The sequence below is a fragment of the Panthera onca genome, chromosome A3 (assembly GCF_046562875.1).
Source record: "Panthera onca isolate mPanOnc1 chromosome A3, mPanOnc1 haplotype 2, whole genome shotgun sequence".
Lineage (NCBI taxonomy): Eukaryota > Metazoa > Chordata > Mammalia > Carnivora > Felidae > Panthera > Panthera onca.
In genome coordinates, this window is record NC_138341.1 from 138,798,159 (window position 1) to 138,810,408 (window position 12,250).

General features: G+C 63.8%; 1 protein-coding gene across 1 annotated transcript in view; it reads left to right on the top strand.

Annotated features, from left to right (window-relative positions):
• Positions 1 to 2,588, top strand: part of SLCO4A1 (solute carrier organic anion transporter family member 4A1) — a 24,946-nt gene extending 22,358 nt beyond the window's left edge. The window contains exon 12 of the mRNA XM_081795403.1: positions 1,419 to 2,588. Coding sequence (XP_081651529.1) covers positions 1,419 to 1,583 — 165 coding nt within the window. The 3' untranslated portion in view covers positions 1,584 to 2,588. The remainder of the gene's footprint in view (positions 1 to 1,418) is intronic.
• The last annotated feature ends 9,662 nt before the right edge of the window (positions 2,589 to 12,250 follow it).

Sequence of the window (12,250 nt, forward strand, 5' to 3'; positions counted from 1 at the left end):
GGGGGCGGGGCTTATGGACCCCTGAGCGATTCCGGCTTCCTAACCTTGAGGTGCCTGGGGCGCTGGCCCACCCTCCGCCCGACCCTGGGAAGAGAAACTGCCTGCTTTATCACGTGTTTCATGTCGTGTGGGGAGAAGCGCGGTATTTATAGTTTGAATTTTCCCCGATGGGAGGAAGGGACACGGAACCTTCACAATGAAGTGAAATCCTGCGGCCAGCCTGTAGGAGTGTCTCGATTTTCTTCTGGGGGGGGCTGCTCAGGGGTCTCCCCCTTGCCTCACGTTTGTCTGGAAGCATCTCGGGGATGGCGAATCCTCAGCCCCCTGGGCTTATCTCCACACGGATTAGCATAATAATAGCCACGTGTGAGAAAGGATTTGTGTGACCCCAGAGGAAGGCAAGGGGTCAGTCGGAGGGGGACATGGCTTCCTGGGAGCTGCCCCCGGCTTTTCCTCTGTGCCCCTGTGCCCGGAGCAACAGGCTGGTACCCGGGCCGTCTGTCCACCCAGACGATGAGCCCTCTGCGTCAGCACAGCGGTTACGGTGGCTTCTCAGGTCAGTGTTAGTTTCAGCAGGAGTAGCAGACAGGTTCCGAACGCGTCCCCTCCCATCCCTGCGCCAGAGTGGACACGGGTGCCAGGCTTATCAGGCTGGTGATGCTCCCAGAAACGCTAAAACCCAGCATCCGCACGTTAAAACACACACGTGTACAGGGGCGCCTGGGGGGCTCAGTCAGTTACGTGTCCAACTCGGGGTCAGGTCATGATCTCGCGGTTCGTGGGTTCGAGCCCCGTGTCGGGCTCTGTGCTGACAGCTCGGACCCTGGAGCCTGCTTCGGATCCTGTGTCTCCCTCTCTCTCTGCCCTCCCCCCCCCCCAAAATAAACAAACTTTTTTTTAATTACAAAAAACCCTGAAGATCTTTATTCCTCAGTTTTGGGGGCCAGAGGTCCGAAATCCGCACGTCAGTTCCTTCTGGGGGCTCTGACGGAGGGTCTGCTCCAGCCCCGTCTCTGCCCCTGTGTCGCGTGGCCTTCCCCTGGGTGTCTCTGTAAAGCCACTGTCTCCTTGCTCCCACGAGGACACCTGTCACTGCAGGCAGGCCCACCCGACACCCAGGATGATTTCATCTCAACCTTCTGAACTTAATTACACCTGCCAAGACACCGCTCCAACGATAGGCTCTGGGGGTCGACACGGGGCAGCTCTTGGGGGGGGGGCACTGTTCAGCCCAGGACGAGCCCCCCCACCCCATCCAGGGCCAGTATGTCGTCAAATGCTGGTTTTCATTCCCTCACTGACAGTATGGGTGTCCACGCAGGGGCGGGTTATGCAGGAAAGACGGGTCTTCTCTCCGGAAGCAGGGTCCTCGGGACCTCAGGAGCAACCGGGCCACCTGGCCTCTTCCTCTCTCCCAGGTGCTGGGCTTGTTGTTCTTTGCCGCCGCCTGCCTCCTGTACAGGCATCCGTTGGAGGCTCCCAATGGCCTAGAAGCTTCTCTGCCCAGCCAGTCCTCGGCCTCCGACACCCCCATGGACCTCCAGGACGCCCCCTCGGCCCTCCAGCTCCAGAGTGACGTCTGACCGCCCACCCGTCCGCCCAGGGACACGAGCCAGCTGCCTGGCACTTCCTGCAAGCGCTGTCTGATTTCTCCCCAGAAGGGCTGACCCCTTGCCGATTGATACCCCAGGGCTGAGGACCCTCCAAAAATCTCTCCTAGGATCCTGAGGGTACTAAGCTGGTGGGGGCCGCACGTCCGAGTCTCAGAGACGCCAAAGAGAAAGAACGCAAGGCATGGGGGGACGCGGCGCGCCTCCCTCCTGGCCCCGGGGGAGAGTGTGACGGTCCCTCCGGCTCAGGAAGACCGAGGCCCCGCAGCCCAGCCCTTCTCACAGTCCGTGAACGGACAGAGCCGCGTGGCACTGGATTTTGCCCGGGGGCCTCGAGAACCCCGGACGCGTCGACAGCCATGATTTTCAGTCTCTCTATGCGATCTGAGCTGCACTGTTACAGAAAGTCCAGAACCACCTGCCGGCCGGTGTGAAGCTGCAGCCGCCGGGGGGTTCGTAAGTCACTGTTCTGTCCTGGAGACTGGAGAAGCGTCCGTCACTGCCGGTGGCGCGCACACGGGGCTCGTGCTGCTCCCGTTCATCGTGACACCGTCGACACCGCGGGGTGGGAATTACAGAGCACTGACCCCCGCCGGGGCGTGTCACCGGCCGTGCTCCTGAACGGGCCTCATTCGGCGCATCTGGGGACCGGCCTGGCCCTGACTTCCTGTGTCTCTTCTGATGCGGGGCAGCTAGGCAGGCGGCCGTCCCCAGAGGCACGGTCCCTGCTGTCCCCTCCCATCCTCAGAGCTGCAGCGGGACGGGACGCGTCGCAAAAGCAGATATTTATGGACCAATATTTTGCAGAACCTTATTTATAGAATTTGTTTTTTACCTGCTCGTGTGGTGGGCATAGCGGCCGGCTCAGCGGTCATTCGTGAACTCTGCCTGGAGGAAACTGGGACTCCCATGGGATGTTTGCGCATGTCCTCAGTTAAAATTATGTGTAAATAAATATATTTTGATATTTAAAGCAAACCTCTCTGGCCAATGTGTTTTCTTTCTACGAAGGTGCAGAGTTTGATGTTCGTACACCCCCTTCGTGTGGGTTTTTGTGAGTTTGCGCCCCAAAGCCAGTGTCGGGCTGCCCCGGGGACGAGCGCCCTGTCGGCCCTGCGCCCTCCCGGTTGGCCTCTCGCCACCCGCCTCGCCAGTGACCCCCGTTGTGCCCCAAGGGTCCCCTCCCTCGGGGGCCCAGCGCCAGCTGGGTGGGCCTGAGCCCTCAACCCAGGGTCCCACTTTCCTGAGTGACCCGCAGCACCAGGATTCAGATGGGGACGGCCGGATTCAGCAGGTAGCTCAGGAAGAGTGTGCGTGTGTGTGAGAGGGGACATAAAGGGACACACACTCCCCCCCCCACCACTGCGCTTTCTCCCTGGGTATCCAGATCTGACGCAGTCCCTCCCAGGTGGAGCCCAGAGAGTCCACAACTACGGCCCGGGGGGGCCCTGGGGGCAGCTCACAGGTGTCCTGGACACCAGTCTCACCAGCCGGCCCACGTGGGCCCACGTCCCGGATGGGCCTTTCCTTCCACTCCCCACGCTTGAATCCTGACCCGGCCGCTTCCGTTGGCCAAGGTTTACGTGGTGAGCAGGAAACAGCCTCCCTGGCCTTCTGGACCACGTTCGAGAATTGACGGGGCACCTACTGTATGCCAGGCCCTATGCTGAGCGGTGGGGAACGGGGGAGACACTGCCTGAGAGGTCCCCACGGCAAACCCAGGCCGGGCGGGAGGGCCGCGGGCCCGGGGACACACAGCCCGGCAGGGGCGCTGGGACCCTCTTAGGTGCGCCAATGCCCTCTCCCCGGAGGAGGAGGCCCTCAAACCCCCTTCATCCTGGCGGACGCTGGTACCTCTGGATTCCCTCCACCCTGTCTTTGCCCTCGAAGAGGGTCCAAGCTGGGGTGGTGCTCACTTAAGCTCGTGTCTTTTTCTAAGCAGCTTTATTGAAATACGAATCACCCACTTAAAGTAAACTAGGGGCGCCCGGGTGGCTCAGTCGGTTAAGCGTCCAACTCTTGATTTCGGCTCAGGCCACGATCCCAGGGTCATGGGATCGAGCCCCTTGTCGGGCTCTGCGCTGAGCACGGAGTCTGCTGGGGGTTCTCTCTCTCTGTGTCTCTGACCCTCCCTCTCCTCCTCTCTCTGAAAATAAATAAATAAACGTAAAAAAAATAAGGGAAAACTCAGTGGGTCTTGGTCTGTTCACAGGATTGGACCAGCATCGCCAAGGCCGGCTGGAACGTTCTCCTCACGGAGACCCCCTCTTGGCCTGCGCCCCCCAGCTCCCCTCCCCACCCCTGCAGCCACGAATCCACTCTCCTCCCTGTTTGCCTCCTCGGAGCATTTGCTGTGGGCGGGACCGCACCGATGGCGTCTTCCACGCCTGCTGTGCTCGCCAGGTGCCGTCCAGGCCGTTTCCCGAATCCTGTCTAAGGTCGAATGACAGTCCGCCGTGTGGACGGGCCCCGCTGCGTCGGTCACACTCCTTACAGAAGAAACAAAGTCCCCGGCTTCTCCCCGCCCTTTCCAGGCTGAAATACAGTTTTGCTCACTTCGATGCTGGGATTGGGGTAATGTCCTCCAGCAGGGCTCTGACCGCGGGCCGCGCTGTGGCCGTCGAGGGGACACAGCATCTTCCGTGCACACGCGCACCCCATAAGCACGTCCTGACAGCCGCGTCCACGCCGGTCTGCCCTGCTGCGCCCCCGGCCCGTGGGGTCCCCAGGATGGGGTCCGCCAGGCTCACCTGGGTGACCTCTGGCCCAGGCGGGCCGGGGAAGGGCATCCGGGGACACGGAGTGTCAAGGAGTCAACTAGCAGGGGCAGGTCTGGGGGGCAGAGTGCTCGGGGCTGAGCAGGCCCCTCCCACCAACCAGGAGACGGGCCTTCGGGCTGGAGGCGAGGCTGGCGGAGTCACACTGGAGATCCCCCGGTGGTCCGGCCTGTGGGCGAGGTGGGGACGAGAGGCTGGAGGGGCAGGTCCCGGGTCAGCCCCAGGAAGAGGTGTCACCGCCCGCAAGGGACAGCAGCTTCCATCAGAGAGGAGCACGGTTCCAATGTGTGGGATCCTGGGCGTGGGGCTGCCAGGGCCTGACCTTGTGGCCCACCCCCCCCACCCCTTCCCACCCCTTCCCACCCCCTCCCAACCCCTCCCACCCCCTCTCACCCCTTCCCACCCCTCCCATCCCTTCTCACCCCCTCCCACCCCTCCCACCCCCTCTCACCACTTCCCACCCTTTCCATCCTTTCTCACCCCTCCCACCCCCTCTCACCCCTTCCAACCCCTCCCATCCCTTCTCACCCCCTCCCACCCCTTCCCACCCCTTCCCACCCCCCACCCCCTCCCAACCCCTCCCACCCCCTCTCACCCCTTCCAACCCCTCCCATCCTTTCTCACCCCTCCCACCTCCTCCCACCACCTCTCAACCCTTGCCACCCCTTCGATCCCTTCTCACTCCCTCCCACCCCCTCCCACCCCTCCCACCACCTCCCACCCCTTCCTGCCCCCTCCCACCCCTCCCACGACCTCTCACCCCTTCCATTCCTTCTCACCCCCTCCCACACCTTCCCACTCCTTCCATCCTTTCTCAGCCTCTCCAACCCCTTCCCACCCTTTCCTACCCCCTCCCACCCCTCCCGCCCCCTCCCACCCCTTCCCACCACCTCCCACCCCTCCAATCCCCTGTCACCCCCTCCCACCCCTTCCCAACCCTCTCACCTCTCCCCATCCCTTCCCACCCCCTCCCACCCCTCCCATTCCTTCTCACCCCCTTCTACCCCTCCCACCCCCTCCCACCGCCTCCCACCCCATCCCACCCCCACTCACCCCCTCCCACCCCTCCCCATCCCTTCTCACCCTCTCCCACCCCTTCCCACCCCCTCCCACTGCCTCCCACCCCTTCCCACCCCCTCCCACCCCCTCTCACCCCCTCCCACCCCCTCCCACCCCCTCCCACCCCCTCCCACCCCCTCCCACCCCCTCCCACCTCCTCCCGCCCCCTCACACCCCCTTCCCACCCCAGTGTTCCAAGATGGCAGCCTGGCTTCGGCATCTGGACCAAGAACCCAAAGAAGGAGTTGGGGCAGAGTGTGTCAGGGGGTCAGTCGAGTCTACATGCTCACACCCCACAGCATGAACGGTGTCCCCTGGCCCCACTGCGTCCCGCCGGAGCCGTGTGGCCTCAAAGCTCCCAGCGGACACGTTCTGTGCGGCAGAGATGAGTCCTGGGACCCAGGCCTGGAAGGGCAGGAGGAAGAACGGGGCGAGGGAAGATGGGGGGACGGTGGGGAGGGTGGCCCCTGTGCCCAGAGCCGCGTGTCCCCATCCGCAGGGGGGTGGAACTGCCCGTTTTACAGATGGGAAGACTGAGGATCCGACCGGCCCCACGGCGGCACGCTGGCAGGGACGAATGTCATGAATCGAATGTTCTCATGCTGAGGGCCTGGCCCCCGTGGAGCGGTGGGGGGCTCGTCATGGGATTAATGTCTTCATGAGAGGGGACCCCGGAGCCCCCACCCTGCCCAGCACGTGAGGGCGTGACCAGAGGGAGGTCTGCTAACGAGGCCGGTCCTTACTGGGACGGCCACACGGCCCCCAGAGCTGGGGGCGATGTCTGTCGTTCTGGCAGGATTTCAGCCCTGGGCCCTGAGGGGGGTCCTGGTCCAGGGCACGGCCCCGCCCCCGTGCAGGGAGGGCCGGGCACAATTATCAGGTGTCGGTTCCGAGACGTCCCCGAAGGAAGCGGCCACACGCAGCACTGGGAATGCGGAAGCCGCCTGGTGTCCTGCCACGCGGGCCGTCCGAGTCCCCGTGGAAACCTCTACGGTTAACACGAGGTAACTGTGTGGACACGAGGTAAGTGTGTGGACACAGGATGAGGGAGAAAAAGCAGGACAGAGGCCCCAGGGGAACGGGGCCACCGTGGCCGGGGAGAGCCGCCTCCTGGCTGGATCCCCGGGGGACGCCCCACCGTCAGCCGCATTGGCCAGAGGCCTGGGCCGGGGACAGGCTGCCCGCAGCACCGGTGCGAGGACCTCCCACGGGACACCTCCCTCCGAAGTGGGGGGGCTGCTGGGTCCCGAGCACCACGCCCACCCAGCCCTCCCCAAATTCCCGACGTGCAGCCTAGGGGGGGCCACCCCTTGGGGGAGGGCGGGAAGCAACCTGAGGGTGTAGACTCAACTCTGGGGCATACGTGTGCTCACATGCCCGTGTGCACGCGTGGCCGTGCCCCTGCACGCACATACACACGTTCACTTCTAGAGTGCTGACCCTGGGGCGGGGTTCCGGTCCCTGCTCTGGCACTCACAGGTGGTTTGACTTTGAGCAAGGAATGTTGGCCCCTCTGCCTCAGTGTTCCCCTCCGCAAATGGGGCCCGGATGGGGACCCGCCTCCCGGGGCGAGGAGAGGAAGAGCTGATCCGTCTGGGTGGAGCTCCAAAGATGCCCGGTCACCCCTGGTGGCTCCAGGCCCCCAGGTGGCCCCTTTCTGATCTGGTCGGAGGCCAGTGGCCGTGCTGGCCGCTCCCTAGGGCACAGAGACGAGGTGTAGAGAGCAATTACTCTGATCATTTACGCTCAGATTTATTTTAATCGGCAGCACGTTAGAAACGCGCATCTGATGACCGTGTGACGCCTGTTCTGTGTATGATCCGCTGTCCTCTAAGGGCTGCTCCCGCGGTAATTACGTTCTGTGTTTAATTCACAGCGTGATCGGTACTGCACGTCGTGCGGGGCCGTCCCCAGGACCCCCCCAGGACCTCCCCCCCAGGAGTCACTCACGTGCACGGGAGCAACGCGAGGGGCATCGCCGCCCCCGGAAGTCACTCATCCAGAGCCTGGAGGTCCCCAGTCCCGTCCTCTGCTGGCCCCGTCTGGGCCCTGGCATCGTCACAACACCCACAGTAATGAAGACTGGTCTGTGTCTGTATTTGCCACCTTCCCAGGGAGGCTCGGAGCAGCACATGTGAGCCACTGCGGGCCCCGCAGCCCCGTCCGGAGCCAGCGGGCGGTCAAGCTAGGGCACACGGGCCGGTGGACCCCTCTTCTGTCCTAGCAACACGGATGGTGGTGATGGAGGGACGGGAGGGGCGGGTGGAGCCGGTGGGGCCGGAAGGGGGAAGGACCCGGCCGCTCTGCCCCTCCACCCCCCCCCCCCCAGCTACCCTGGCTCCCCAGAGACGGCTCGTGGGGGCACCTCCGCACACTGTCCCTTTGCGCTGCCCGCGGTGGCCTCACCCGTGGGGCGTCTCTCGTTTGGTCTGAAGGGGAGAGAGCGTGAACTCAGGGGCCGTGGGCCTGGGAGCACCTTGCGGGCGCCGTCCGCCCTCGAGCAACACGGGTGTGAACCGCGTGGGTCCACGGCACGCGGGACCTTACAGGGCGGCCCTGTGGGCGAACTGTCTTCTTTCTTTTCTTAGCGCATCCCTCCGTCTAGCTCACTTGGTGGGGAGAGTCCGACAACACACGCGGCACGCCAAGCGTGAGTCCAGGGTCGCTGCTGCTGTGCACACGCTCCCCCCGGCGGAGGCCAGCGGCTGTTGGGGGGGGGGGTGTCAAAGCCGCACTTGGAGCGGCGGGCGGGCGGGCGCCCCGGCCAGGACGTGTTCAAGGGCAGACCGTGGGTTCCCGCTGCCTGGGCCTGCACCCGGCCCACCAGGGCGAGCGGCCGGCTCGCTGACCATCCAGCACCCGGCCCGGCCGGACGGTCCGCCCCTCAGGAAATAAACGCGTTCTTGCAGCGCCCCGGGCCCGGAGGGGCCAGGTAAAGCCGGTCATGGCCGCGGACGGCGGAGTCCTTGTCCTGAGAAACACCAGGGGCGTCGTTTAAAATGAAGGTTAGGGGCGCTGGGGGGGGCTCAGTGGGTTAAACGTCTGACTCCCGATCTCAGCTCAGGTCTCGGTCTCAGTTTGTGAATTTGAGCCCCGTGTTGGGCTCTGCGCGGGCGGTGGGGGGCCCGCTGGGGATTCTCTCCCTCCCTCTCTGCCCCTCCCCTGCTTGCGCTGTCTCTCTCTCTCTCTCCCCAAATCAACATTTAAATAAATATGTATATAAAATGAGGGTTGTATAACGAAGCTTGGGGGACGCCTGTCTGATCACAAGGAAGTACCGCATGGAGGGTACATCTTGGCGAGGAGGGTCCTCCGGGCTTCTTCCTCCAAGATGCCCCTCCCCTCCACCCCTCCTCCTCCTTCCTCTCCTCCTTCCTCTCCTCCACCCCTCCCCCACCCTCCCCTTCCCCTCTTCCTCCTCCTCCCTCCTCCCCCTTCTCCCCACCCCCCCCTCCTCCCCTCCTCCCTCCCCCTCCCTTCCTCCTCTTCTCCCTTCTTCCCCCGCTCCTTCCCCTGCCCCACTTTGTCCCAGCTCCTTTCCTCTGCCCCAGGCTGCAGTTGCAGGGCTCATAAGCGGGCAGCTGAGTTGTCCCCTTCCTGGCCACCTCTGATCTCTGACAACAGTACACACGCCATGAGCAACAACCACTGAATTAAGACCAGAGCTGCGTAGGGGATGGGGCCCTTCAGGGTGGGGTGGGCGCCTCGCTTCGGAGAGCCCCCCGGGGCCATATGCCCAGGTATCTTGGCCACACGCATCTGGCAGAGCCACCTTTGTGTTTGGGGACAGGGGCTACTTCTGGAAAATGCCGAGTGTCTCCCTGTGAATCCAGCCCCAAGAGGAGCCTCCCGGGCTCAGGATGACAGGTGACGTCTAAATAGCTCTCGACTTGTTATCTCCAAGCACCAGATTAAACAAGCCTTTTCTCTTTCTCTCCTTGCAGCTGAGAAATGCGGCAGATGCCTCCCTGTTTACCAAGGACAACAGTCGACTGAGAGACGCACGGTTTGTCACTCTTCTGATGTCCCCAGTTGTGACTGAACGTCCTGTTCCACGGCTTCAGAATGAGGATCTCGGCTGGAGGTGGGGAGGGAGGTGGAAGATGTGTCCACCAGCTGGGGAGCGGCCCCCACTGCTGAGCCCCAGGCAGCTCTGACCCGGGCCCACCTCCCAACACCCAGGCAGGACCGGCCACAGACCCGGGATTTCTTGGCGTAAAGTCCACGGGTGGCTCAGTCGGTTGAGCGTCTGGCTCTTCTCGTTTTTAACGTTTTATTTATTTATGACAGACAGAGAAAGAGCATAAGCAGGGGAGGGGCAGAGAGAGAGGGAGACGCAGAATCCGAAGCAGGCTCCAGGCCCCGAACTGTCAGCACAGAGCCCGACGCGGGGCTCGAACCCATAAACCGCAACATCATGACCTGAGCCGAAGCCGGACGCTCCACCGACGGAGCCCCCCCAGGCCCCCTGAGCGTCTGACTCTTGATTTTGGCTCAGGTCGCGATCCCGGCAACGATCATGGGGTTGAGCCCCAAGCTGGGCTGCACGCTGAGCCTGTTTAAGATTCTCTCTCCCCCTCCCCCTCCCCCTCAAATTAAAAAATAATGTTATTATAAAAAGTAAATAAACCTGAAAATCCTGTTCTAAGATATAAAGGAAAGGGCCACTGTAAGACTTAGCAGTCATTTACCTTTCAGTCTGAATTAGTACCGGCTATTTCACCAGCAGATTTGGATGACGTGGGGGAGGGCAGAGGGTGGCAGGGTACATGCGGCCACAGAGGAGGGGCAGGTGGAAAGGGTGCCAGCTGTAAGAAAAGCCCCCAAAGCGAGCTAGGAACCTCTGAAGGCAAAAGTCTTCATTCTCCCCCCTAACTGGGCCCGGCCTCGGGCTCAGCCTCCCAGTGCTCCGAAGGTCCCTGAGGATGGCTGAGGGCCAGGCTGCCGCGTGGGAGCCTCGGTGCCGTGAGCAGACGCCCCCGGGCCCGGAGCCGCCGCTGAGCACAGAGCCGCGGGCAACGCAGCGAGGCCCCCGCCACACGGGGTACATGCTGACGCCTACCGAAGGGGGGACTGCGGAGGGGGGCACCGTGGGCGTCGGGGGGCCCGTGCAGAACGTGAGTTTGAGCCGACACCTGGGGAGGAGGCGGCAGGCGGGGGCGGAGGGGGGTGTGTGGAGACGGCCCAGGGCCCAGCCGGCTGGAGACGGCGGCCCTCCACCACCCACACCGTGAGCCGGGCGCGGGCGGGCGGGGGGCGGCCCCGGACCCACGGGCAGACCCTCCCTCGGGACCCCGGGTAGGGGCAACCTCTCTAGGCGGACTCCACGCCCCAGGGGCAGGGCCGGGCCTCAGCCACATGCCCCCGAGGACCTGCAAGCCAAAGTGCCCAGCGGAGCGGAGAAGCCTCCGGCGTCTCGGGTGCCGGGCTGGCGGGGCAGGCGGGTTATCGTTTCCTGAGAAAGCCCCGTGAGCACACATCTCAGCATGAAACCCACCTGTCCAGAAGTTTGGAAAATCAGAGTCACCGAAGTTTGTTTCCCATTAAGACCCCGCTGTCCTTCCCTCTTGCAAGACAGTCCTCGAGGTCCAGTCCGGGCAGGCTGGAGGCCCCCGCCCTTCCCGCAGGGACAGAGCCTGGCCATCAAAGAACCAACCGTCACCTCTCCCTCCCGGAACCGTGGACTGGCCTTGACTCGCGCCTGCCGAAGGGACGTGTGGGGACGGGCGGGACGCACACACGGCGTCTTCCTTTTCCTTTCATTGTCACGTCGTCACAGGAGGGTTCGTGGAGAAGCCAGAACAGGGCAGACGCCATCCCGGGCACAGAGGACACCAGCCACGCGGACAGACAGGCAGACGCTCAGGGCCTCCTGAGGTGGACAGCAGACGGTCAGAGGGGGGACGTGGCAGAGGGGACCCCGCCCCCACCCGAGCTCAGCGGTCACTCTCGAGAAGTGTCTCCATCCCACACCTTCCCCTCCTATGGGGCCCAGTCCTTTCCAAAGACTTCCTGCTGGTCTTAGACCCCCAGGACTTTCCAGAAAGTCCTAGAAAACCTTGGAAAGTCTCAGGCTGATGAAGGGGAGTGGACGCTGGCCCAGCTCAGGAACCCCTATTGTGTTCCAAACAGAGGTGGCCCGCACATTGATGCCCCCACACCTGTGTCCACCGCGCTGGCCCTCGCTGCTCAGGTGACGGCACCGTGCATGCCAGGCGGGGGGACCCTGTGGCCAAGGGAGGGGTGGAGCTGAAGGAAGGCCGCCTGGTGACCATGGAGCCGACGCCTCACCAGTGTGGGGCTCAGGGGACATTTCCATGGGCTCCCTGGGCAAAGCAGGTGTCACATGTGCCTCACCTGCCCCGTCTGCCCCCAGCCCTGCTTCCTGGTGTCCTGCCCCCATACTCCCCGCGTGTGCTCCCGCCCCACGTCTGTCTCGGGGGGGGACCCAGGCGTCTCCCCGGCGCCCCCAGATCTCATCAGTTCCCCCCACGTTTCCCACAGGGTGACACGGAGCCCAGGAGAGGCTGTGACCTGCGGGCAAGGCAGGAATGGCCCCCAGGTCGCCTGACTCTGTCCCCTCCTCTGCCTGGGGAAGGCTTTGCAGGAGCAGCAGGAACCCCGACGAGAAGGGAGCAGGGGCAGCGGGTCCACTGCAAACGCGCCCCGGCTCGCGGCCCAGAGGCCCCTGCGCTGCCTCCCTGCCCCTGTGACTCCGCGTCATTACTCGGGGCTCACCTCTCCTTCCACGGCCTTCGTTCAAGCAGGAGACGCCTCCGTGGACTCCTGAGCGGAAAGGAGGCG